We start from the raw sequence: 10,970 nt of genomic DNA, 5'->3' as shown, positions 1-10,970 counted from the left end.
ACCGCCTTGACCAGGGGCCAAAGTAGGCGAGGGGTTGTGCCCCTCGCCGAGGCTGTCCTGCCCTTGCCTGGGAGCCTGAGGTCCCTCTGCCCTGCTCTTGTCTCCACTCAGGTTTCACAGCTCCAAGTCGGGGAAGATCTACCTTCACGACGACATCCGGCTACTTTTCTCCCGCAAGTCGATCGAGGTCGACTCGGGATCCCCTATGAACTGAAATCCTTTACGGAGATGCCGAGGAACCCCTGCTACTCGCCCCGAGCCTGACCTTCTCCATCCCCCGGGGCTACTGGAGAGCCTCCAGCCCAGCACCTCGGGGAGAGATGAGTAAAGGGCCAGCGAGCAAGCACCACCTTGAAGTATCGCCCTCCCTGTGTGCCCCCGTCCTCCTGAGCAGCACAGACGCCATGCCCGTGCCCTGCGGCAGGGCTGAGATCACCGAGGGGGCTTCACCAGGAGGGGCAGGGGCTGGGGAGCAGCCCCAGCACTCCAGGGACATGCCCAAGCCTTCTGCCAGCACTGCTCCCAGCTTGGAGATGTGGCTGGAGCCGGGGGGGAGTGAAGAGTTGGGCTGGGGGCTCTGGGTGAGGCTGCCCACACTGGTCCTGGGGTTGGGAGCAGAACGTGTGGAAGAATTTGTATTTATTAGTATTTATTGTCGCTGGGAGTGCAGAGGAGGCTTGTGCGGAGGATCGGAGGTGCTGTGCTGTTCTTCCCCCCACCCTCTCAGTGCTGGATGAGGCCCTGGCAGCGGAGAGGCTGTGCTCAGCAGCGCGGGGCTGCCCGGGTTACAGCAGAGCTGTGGGGCTGTGAGGGTGACTGGGGATGGGGACACCTTGAGCTGTGGAAGGAGAGGGTGACCCACCTCTCGGCCGCGGTGCAGCTCCCATGCCAGGGCTGTGTTAAAAGCCCCGGGAGAGGCCGAGACTTGCTGGGCACCAGCTCTGTGGGGCCAGCCCCACCTCAGGCAGCTTGGGGAGGCCTGGACTTGCCCTCTCACCCCTTTAGGGCAAGCCAGACCCCAAGAAATCTGTGGCTGGCAGGGAACTGGCTGTTACCATGGCTCCTGGGGCTAAGAGACGTGGTTGTCCCATGGATGGGGACCTGGGGCTCTCTGCAGGAGCACGGGGACAGCCCTCCCGGCAGGAGCCTCCAGAGCCCACATGTGCTGTGGATCTGAGAGAAGGTGGAGATTGCCAAAAAATCAGGGCCTTGCACCATCTGCGTGCATGTGGGGTGAATCCCATCCAGGAGATGGCTTTGGGCAGGGGTCTGCTGGCAGCATGATCAGGTGCTGGAGGATGGGCAGGAGCCTGGCCTAGTCCCTGGGAAGAGGGGAAGCAGCAGAGGGCATCAAATGGAAGTCAGGCTGGACCTCCAGGAGGGTGTTTGGGGGTGATCTGGAGCAGTGCCCATCCCTGCTGCAGCCTCAGGAGCCCCGGGTGGGTCAGAGAGGTGAGAGGGGCAGGGGACAAAGGAAAAATGAGCTTGCATGTACCCCATCTGTGTAATCCCCATGACCTGGGGTCTCTGCTAGGCTCATGCAGGGAGGACTGCCAGGCTGCAACCTCACTGGGGTGGGCATGACCCTGGGACCAGGGGCTCCCTGGGACAGCCGTCATTTTAACCAAAGCCCACCCCGTGTTGTCCCCAGAGCTCCGGCTGGCAGAGCTGGGGCGTGGGGATAGGACAGGACAGGCCTCTGCCACACTTGGGGGGGACGAGGCCCCGCTCTCCCCTGCCATGGGGAGGCCGAGAGGCTCTGGCCCTGCTGGGCTGGGGGGGCCGGGGTCCCACTCACCACCCACACACACACACAGTGGGGGCCTGCTCCCCCCACGGCACCGGGTCCTGGGGTATCTCTTGCCCCATGACACCAGGGTCCCGGGGTTGTGCCCACCCCTCCCCCCTGGCACAGAGATCCCCCCGTCCCACAGCACCGGGGCCCGGAGTCCCACTCCCCCCAGGACACTGGGGTTCCCCCTCGCCCCACGGCCCCGGGTCCCGCTCGCCGTGGCAGGGAGGCTGGCAGCTGCCCGGCGAGACTGTACCGGTACTTTTCGTATTTGTTTTTAATTTAATAAACGCCCGTTTGGAAACCAAGCCCGGCCCCGCGTCTCGCCGCTCCCGGGGATGGTGGAACCAGGGGCAGCGGCCTCCGCGGCGGGACGGGGTGCCCCGGGAGGCTCACCCGGAAGAGGCGGGACGTCCCGGGAGACCTTCCGGGGCGGCGGGGGGAGTGGCGGCGGTGCGATGCTGGTGCGGGCGCGGCGTCAGCCCGGTCCTGCTGCAGGTGGGGCCGGGGGGGTTGGTGTTGGGGCTTTGAGGGAGCCCTGGGAGATGGGTGGAGGGTGGGATGGAAGAGGTTCATGGGGGCTCGGCTGGGGGGAGCTGGGTAGGGATAGTGGTATTGGGGTGTGCAGAGGAGGCCTGGGGGCAAATGGGTATGGGGGTACTGAGGGGGCTGGGTGGGAGTTTGGTTGGGGGAGTGGTGTTGGGGGACTGGGGCAACCTGGTACGAGAGTGGTGAGGTGAACTGGGGGGGGGATGGGTTGGGGGATGTGGGGCTGGGGAGGAAATGAGTGTAGGAGAAATGGATGTGAGGGGCTGTGGAGGCCTGGGGGGTGGGTTGTGGTGCGGGGGGGGGGACGACCATGGGGGTTAGTGAGGAGACTGTGGGAACTGGGTATGGGAGGTAGTGAGGAGAGCTGGGGGGAGTGAGGGGCTGTGGGGAGGAGAGTGAGAGAGTGTCAAGGGGGAGCAGGTCCTTGGGGGGAGCCGGAAGGCAGCCACAGCTGGGGAGGGACAGGCTGGTGAGGGGGGCCTGGGACCAAGGTGGGTAGAGAGGGGTGGGAGGAAGGAGTCTCACCAGGTTACAGGGGGCTGAGTGGGCAGAAGAGACCCCGCCCCACACCTTCCTTTCCCTTATGGTGTCAGAGAGGCTTTATTCCTCCCCCATACGGGGATGTGAGGGAAGGGAAGATGTGGAGAAAGCTCCAACACTGGGGTGAGCCCCCTCTACACCTGCAGGGAAGGCCCTGACACTCGCACTGATACTGGGGTCCAGGTCTCATCCCTGTGGGGACAGCCCGTGTCCCCTCACGGTGTGTGCTTGTTCGGGGTGTCAGTGATGTTTCCTGCCCTGGTATATCAGGGCCGCAAGCAGCAATCCCAGATGGGAGAGCAGGGCCTGGAGGAGGAGGGTTGTCACATGCAAGGGGCTGGGGCAGGGCTGCCCGGCGCAGCACACAGGTGTGTTTGTGCTCGTGCAGGGATGGCGCTGGGCTCTGAGGTGCCAGCAGCCAGTCTCCATCCTGTTCCTTTTCCTTTCTCCAGCGCTCCTAACAGCTGAAGCGTTCAGCGTGGCTGGCCCCAGCACCACACCGCTTGAACTCCGGCCTGCCTGTGAATATCGGGGTGCTCTTCGTGCCGCAGCAGGAGGCTTGGGTGGTGGAGAGGATGGGCAAGTTCCACCGAATCCTTGAGCCTGTAAGGAGCTGCTTTTCTTCCCTTCTGGATTCAGCAGGTTCCTAAAGCTGTAGTGAGACGTGTCCTTTGCGCGAGGATTCGGGGGATGGTGTGCTTTATTCTTCCAGATTGTGATCCTTTTGGCTGCTTGTAGACTAATTTCCTTTGGTGGGGTGTTAAAAGCACTGAGAAACCTAAATTTCCTCTGTGTGGGAAGCACGTTTGCTCTGCCTGCAGCATCTACACTGTGTAGCGTACTTGAGCTTTGTTTGCACAGCCCTCTCTAGCCTGGCTGAGCTCTCGGGGGGGTGAAACCCCAGATTAGAGGGCTCAGCCATCTAATCCACCCTTTTCCCAGGGTTTGAACTTCCTCATCCCTCTGCTGGATTGGATTCGTTATGTGCAGAGTCTCAAAGAAATTGTCATTAATGTCTCAGAGCAGTCAGCTGTCACCCTAGGTAAGGAACAGCTTCTGCGTCCTGCCCTTTTCCTTCCACTGTATCCAGGGTGAGCAAGGGACAGTGTGGGGAAGAGTGGAAATGTCCCAGACTCCATACTCAGCCCTGTCCCTGGGCACCTGGGCTTGACTGTCCTCGTGGCGTTGTGAGTGGGAGAACCCCAGGAGGTCCTGTCTGCTCTCTGCAGGCTGCGGCTGCCCCTTCTTGCTGGGTTGAATGCACCTGGACAGGAATCCATTTTTCAGATTTCAGATGTTTTCCTGTCTTGAACCAGGAAAAATCTCCCCTGTGTTTCTGTAAAAAAGATTTCAGATCAGGTTAATGGACAGCTCTGTTTATAATTTTAGTATTAAGCTTTTTTTTTTTCCTTCCCCTTAAATCTTTTATTTTTTAAAATAACTACAGTATGAAATGTTTTGATCTGGAGACCTGAGACTTCTTGTGTATTAAAATGTCAAAATGAGGTATTTTGTAGGGAATGTCAGGGTCCTTTTTACAAAGCCTTTGCATAAGGAGGTCCATTTCAGCCGATCCCTCTTCCATGCTATGCTGTTGACACCAGGAAGGAAAGGGACGACCCTGCCCAGCTCTGCTAATTCTGTCGGGAGAGAGGGGGTTGCCATGGCTTTACTTTGCTGCTTCACTAAACAGAACGTGTCGTTCTCTCCTGGCAGATAACGTCACCCTGCAGATTGACGGTGTGCTCTGTCTGCAGGTTATGGACCCCTACAAGGTACTGTCCCTGCTGCGCTGACACTCGGCATGAGTCAAACTGGCAGCCTCCTAGTGTCTCTGGCTGTGCCCAGCACGGTCTGTGTGTGCCGCATCGCCTTGGCACTGCTTGCCTGGCTCTGCTGGCTCGCTTCTCTCTGCGATGCGTGCTTCAGCCTCTGCCCAGCTTGCTGTGCTCTGCAAGGCGGGTGGGCTGAGCACCCTGTTCCCTCCCTAGGGAATGGGAGGAGGAGGGGAAGGCAGATCTCAGCTCTGGACCCTGCTTTTCTTTGGCAGGGGTATCTGTGGCAGGTTTCTCGTCTTAGCGCTTAGCATTTGCCCATCCTGCCTCATTTGGGGTCCCTCTTGGCACTGCCATCGACTCTTTTGCTTCTGCTCTCCAGGCCAGCTATGAGGTGGAAGATCCTGAGTATGCAGTGACCCAGCTGGCCCAGACCACCATGAGATCTGAACTTGGCAAACTCTCCCTTGACAGAGTCTTCCAGGTGAGCTGGGGAGGTGGATCACAGAGCTGCCAGTATCTAGCAGCATTTCTTGAAACCCCAGGGGGTCTGCACAGCCAGGCTCATACACTTAACAGCAAAATGCCCTTTGCTTAGAGGGCTTCTGTTTCAGTTGACTTACTAGTGAATCCTTGAAGATGGGTCTTGTTTTGGTTATTTTTTTTTAACAGGAGCTATTTTTCCCCTGCCCTGGGTTAGTCGGAAAGGATGATGGGTGGTGCATGCCCAGACCTGACTGGTCTGGCTGTGTTTCTCTTGAGTTGGTGACTCTTTGCTCAGGCCCAGTGATGAGTGTCCTGGCTGACCTGGTTCAGGGGGGCTGTAACCCTCATGCTGCATTTGTTGGGCAGAAACAGGAGCTGTTGGCATTCCTGGATGATGTTTGTATCTCGGCAATTTCAGTTTTGGGCACTGCCCTCCCTAGGAGAAGGTAACCCCTTCAAGGGATGTGGGAAGCATATGACCCTGCCTTATGCCTGTGGAGTTGGGGTTTTCTGGCTGACCTTGGCCCGTGAGGGGAGGTTTCCCTTCTGACCCTTGTCTTGTGCTAAGCGCCTCTTTTTTTGCTTTCTGCCATTTCTTTTGTGCCTCCCAGGAACAGGAGTCCCTCAACGCCAACATTGTGGATGCCATCAACCAGGCCTCAGACTGCTGGGGCATCTGATGTCTGCGCTATGAGATCAAGGACATTCGCGTACCCCCGCGTGTGAAGGAATCCATGCAGATGCAGGTTTGGTTCTCTGGGTGGGCGGTCTGGAACGAGAGGGAAATCTCCCCTTCCATGCAGCACAGTTGTTCTCTGTCCAGAGCTGGCAGCACTGGGCCCTCCTCTGTGGTGAGGGAAGCCCGTTGACACTTTGGCTGCAAACGTACAGCTATTGAATAAATAATTCCCATTCTTATTTTGGCAGTGGTGGCTCCTGCCTGGTACATGCAAGCCCTGCCAGCTCCATTTAAAATCCCTACTGGGCTCTGTAGGAGGAAAATCCCAGAGCTGAAGGTTTCCCCTTGAGAAAAGCAGAGTGCCAGATTTCCAGGCTGGAAGGGGAGGAGGGGGAAGTGGCCGGTTAGGTGTGGACCGGGCTGGGAGGGCTGTGCAGCGTGAGAAGCAGAACCAGCCCTGACCAGGGATTGCTTGGTGTTTTGTAGCTGTGTTCTTATCCTCTGCTAAGCCATGCTTGCCCAAGCAGGATGTAGGAGCGTGTCCTTGCTGCACTTGCCCCATGGATGGGATTTCCTCAGTGCGGCCATGGCAGGCTGGCATCTGACCTGTGTTTGCAGGTGGAGGCAGAGCAACGGAAGCGGGCAACAGTGCTGGAGTCAGAGGGGACATGGGAATTGGCTATCAACATGGCTGAGGGGCAGAAGCAGGCCCAGATCCTGGTGTCAGAAGCTGAGAAGGCCAAACAAATCAACAAAGCTACTGGTAGTGCCTTGGGCTAGAACATGTGGGGCCGGGGGGATCTGTAGCCCTCTGCACTGAGGGATGATGCTCCTGAGGAGCAGACCGCATCACTGTCTGTGGGCCAGGCTTCCTCAGCCATGCTGTTGTGGAAGAGGAGGCTTTGCATGCACAAAGTTGCCTTGATTTGCTCCTTAGAAGCACTTTGTTGTGGTTCTGATGTGCATTTTGCTGTGGTTCGTTGCAGGAGAAGCCAGTGCCATGCTGGTCAAGGCCAGGGCCAAGGCTGAGGCTATTCAGCTCCTGGTGGCTGCTCTGGCACAGCAGGTGAGCGATGGCTCCTTGGGGCAGCCACAGCTTTGGCGCTAGCACTGGGGGAGATGAAACCAAGGCTGGGGTGGCACCTGGCTTTCTCTCAGATGTTCCCTGGTGTCTTCAGCAGCAGCAGCGAGGAGTTTTGTTGTCTTGGGGCCACTACCAGCCTGGGGTGGGCTGGGGTAGGGGCACGGATGAGCTGTTGGTGGTACGTGACTCGCCTGTTCGCTGCTGAGCCTTGGCCCTCTTTCCCCAGCACGGCAACGCCGCTGCCTCTCTCTCTGTGGCAGAGCAGTAGTGAGTGCCTTCTCCAAGCTTGCCAAAGACTCCAACACCGTCCTGCTGGCTGCCAACGCTGGCGATGTCACCAACATGGTTGCACAGGTCAGTGTGGTCAGAGGGACCCCGTCTCTTGCATGAGGGAAGTGAAGGTGGCAGCCTGGCGGGGCCTGGTCCTTGTGGAGGGGGTGGTTGTGCCAGGAAAGGGGAGATGAGGAGGAATTTGGCCTGGCAGGTGGGTCCGAAATAGAAGCTGTGGGCTGGGAAAGCTGCTTCACAGCGTCCTTTGGAAACAGGAGGATCCCCGCTGCGGCAATCCCTGGCTCAGGGACCAGCCTGAGCTGGCTTGTGGCTGTAGGAGCCAGGACCCTTCTCTCTGTGCCAGAATAAGCTGGCAAAAATACGAGGCAAGCGCTGACTTTCTCACTATCTCTTTGGGGTGGAAGTTTGTCTCTTCCTTGTCCACCCCTGTGCCTCAAACAGGGCTGAAAATGGAGCAGGGGTTCAGGTCAGCTCCTGAAGCCACCGTCTCATGGCCCTGCCTGCCCTGTCCCACTCCTACTGCACGTCCAGTCTTAGAATAGAATATTTCAGTTGGAAGGGACCTACAATGATCATCTAGTCCAACTGCCTGAGCAATTCAGGGCTGACCAAAAGTTAAAGCATGTTGTTAAGGGCATTGTCCAAATGCCTCTCAAACACTGACAGGCTTGGGGCATCAATCACCTCTCTAGGAAGCCTGTTCCAGTGTCTGACTACCCTCTCGGTAAAGAAATGCTTCCTAATGTCCAGTCTAAACCTCCCTGGCACAGCTTTGAACCATTCCCACGCATCCTGTCACTAGATACCAGGGAGAAGAGATCAGCACCTCCCTCTCCACTTCCCCTCCTCAGGAAGCTGTAGAGAGCAATGAGGTCGCCCCTCAGCCTCCTTCTCTCCAAACTAGACAAACCCAGAGTCCTTAGCCGCTCCTCATAGGACATGCCTTCCAGCCCTTCCACCAGCTTTGTTGCCCTCCTCTGGATGCATTCAAGGACCTTCACATCCTTCTTAAACTGTGGGGCCCAGAACTGCACACAGTACTCCAGGTGAGGCTGCATCGATGCTGAATACAGCAGGATAATCACCTCTCTTGACCGGCTGGTTATACTGTGTTTGATGCACCCCAGGATGTGGTTTGCCCTCTTGGCTGCCAGGGCACACTGCTGACTCATATTGAGCCTGCTGTCAACCAGCACCCCCAGATCCCTTTCTGCAGGGCTGCTCTCCAGCCACTCCTCTCCCAATTTATACTTGTGCCTGACATTACTCTGTCCCAGGTGCAGAATCTGGCATTTGGACTTGTTAAATTTCATGCCATTAATCATTGCCCAATGCTCCAATCTATCCAGATCCCTCTGCAAGGCCTCTTGTCCCTCAAGAGAGTCAACAGCACCTCCCAGTTTGGTATCATCAGCAGACTCGCTAATGGTGCATTCAACTCCTGCCTCCAGATCGTTGATAAATATGTTGAACAGAACTGGCCCTAGAATTGAGCCCTGAGGAACACCGCTGGTGACCAGTTGCCAGCCAGATGTAGCCCCATTCACTACAACCCTTTGAGCCCTGCCGTTCAGCCAGTTCTTCACCTGGTGCACCATGCACCTGCTCATCCCACAGTTGGACAACTTGTCCAGAAGGATGCTGTGAGGGACAGTATCAAAAGCCTTGCTAAAATCCAGAAAAACTACATCCACTGCCTTCCCTTCATCCACTGGGTGGGTGACCTTGTCATAGAAGGATATGAAATTAGTTAAACAGGACTTTCCCTTTGTGAACCCATGTTGACTGTGCCTGAGGATTGCATTGCCCTTTAAATGCCTTTCAATAGCACCCAGTATGATCTTCTCCATAATTTTTCCAGGAACTGAGGTTAGACTAACAGGTCTGTAGTTCCCTGGGTCTTCCCTCACACCCTTCTTGTAAATTGGAATAATGTTGGCTAGCTTGCAGTCAGCAGGGACCTCCCTGGACTCCCAAGGCCTTTGGTAGATGACGGAGAGGGGTCCTGCTGTAACATCTGCTAGCTCCTTCAGAACTCTGGGATGAATCCCATCAGGCCCCATGGACTTGTGAACATTCAGCTGATACAGCTGGTCCCTTACAATTTCAGTGTCCACAAATGGAAAGTCACTGTTCCCACACTCGTGGTCCTCTGACTCAGGGGACCGGGCAGCCCAAGGTCTATCAGTATTATTAAAGACTGAGGCAAAAAAAAGCATTGAATGTCTCCTTTTTTTCTTCATCCCTGTTAGTCAGGTGACCATCTTCAACAAATATTGGTCCAATATTTTTCTTTAGACCTCCTCTTGCTAGTAACATACTTAAAAAAGACCTTCTTGTTGTCTGACACAACACTGGCCAGTTTCAACTCTAGTTGAGCTTTGGCCTTTTGTGTCTTCTCCCTGCATAAATGAACCACAGCTCTGTAATCTTCCTGCAAAGCCTGACCTTGCTTCCAGAGATCATACAATTCCTTTTTCCTCTTGAGCTCCACAAGGAGTTCCCTGTTCAGCCAAGCTGGTCTTCTGCCCCACTTGCTTGACTTTTGACACAGTGGAATTGCCTGCTCCGATACAGTGTCTTCTCCTGCCACAGCCCCGGAGCATGCAGTTTCCCCTCTCCTCCCCATGGCTCTCTCATTCCCTCCAGGCCCTGGGCATCTACACTATGCTGACCAAGCTGCAAGCTGTGAAGACCTAGGATGAGATGCCTCCAGCCCGTGAGGACCCCCAGCCTCCCACCATGGAGGTGCTTAAGGCAGAACAGGCCAACTCCAGTTAGCAGAGCCAGAAAGATCCTGGGGCAAGCCAGAAAGATCCTGGGGCCTGCCAGGCTGTGGGCAGTCCTGTCCTGCTGCCCTCCCTGGTCAGACACTCTTCTTCTTCCCTTGGTCCTTATTTTGTATTTGGATTTAAATAACATAATAAATGGTACTGGTGCTGCAGCACATTCCCCTGGCACTCAGGAGCGCAACCTGCCATGTGCCACTGAGGAGGACCATCCCTCCTAAGCAGGCTTCTGCCTGGAGCTCCTGCTGACCTGCAGGAAGGTGCGATGATCTGCAAGAGGAGCCTGGGGACCCCTCTCCGGTGGGGGGATCCCTCTCTGGGGCTGTGGGCTCCCTGTCCCACCTGCTGCAGTCATGTGCAGCCCCCACCTGGTGCCTCACAACAGTGCTACTGCCCCTGGGGTGCGCAGGGGTGGTTCCCTATAGCGTGCTCCTTGTAGCGTGCACCACGGGGAGGGGAACGACTGTGGCAATTAATTAATTAAAGCAACGTCTCGCTTGAGCTGGGGGTGCTCGGGGTCCCAACACCGAGGGAGGCGGGAAGCCGGGCGGCACCCGGCCGCCCGAGGGCGCTGCCGCTCACCCGCGCCGCCGCTCTTGGGCAGCCGCCGCGCGCGGCGCTTCCGGGAGGGGGGCGAGAGGAGTGGGGGGGGTCGGGACGGGGGTGCTGAGGGGGCATAAGGGGCGGAGGGGGAGGCGCTGAGGGGCCTCGGGGGTTGAGGGGCTGTGAGGGAAGCTGAGGTGCTGGGGAGCAGGAGGGGAGTCAGGGTGCCAGGCAGTGTCTGTGGGGTATGAGGGATGCTGGGGGTACAAGGGGGGCTCGGATGTAAGGTAGTGGCCCGGGAGCCGGGGGTCAGGGTGCTACGTGGTGGCTGGGGTGCATGAGAGATGCTGGGGTGCCAGAGAGCAGCTGGGCAGCGCTGGGAAGTAGGAGGGGGATCAGGGTGCAGCGTGGTGGGGGGTACAAGGAGGAGCTGTGCGCAGGG

The 10,970-nt window shown here is 57.3% G+C and overlaps 1 protein-coding gene across 1 annotated transcript; it reads left to right on the top strand.

The window, feature by feature from the left end:
• The first annotated feature begins 3,362 nt into the window (after nt 1–3,362).
• On the top strand, nt 3,363–10,080 carry STOML2 (stomatin like 2). Its single transcript, XM_050913023.1, is given in 10 exon segments — nt 3,363–3,486; nt 3,824–3,923; nt 4,598–4,656; nt 5,039–5,140; nt 5,754–5,888; nt 6,440–6,584; nt 6,808–6,887; nt 7,132–7,168; nt 7,171–7,259; nt 9,846–10,080. Coding segments are annotated over 10 exon segments (909 nt in total). The 5' UTR covers nt 3,363–3,456; the 3' UTR covers nt 9,978–10,080.
• Nucleotides 10,081–10,970: the final 890 nt, after the last annotated feature.

This window comes from Gymnogyps californianus, chromosome Z (genome assembly GCF_018139145.2).
Source record: "Gymnogyps californianus isolate 813 chromosome Z, ASM1813914v2, whole genome shotgun sequence".
Lineage (NCBI taxonomy): Eukaryota > Metazoa > Chordata > Aves > Accipitriformes > Cathartidae > Gymnogyps > Gymnogyps californianus.
Note: the sequence above shows the minus strand (reverse complement) of the source record. Positions and strands in the feature narration are given on the sequence as shown.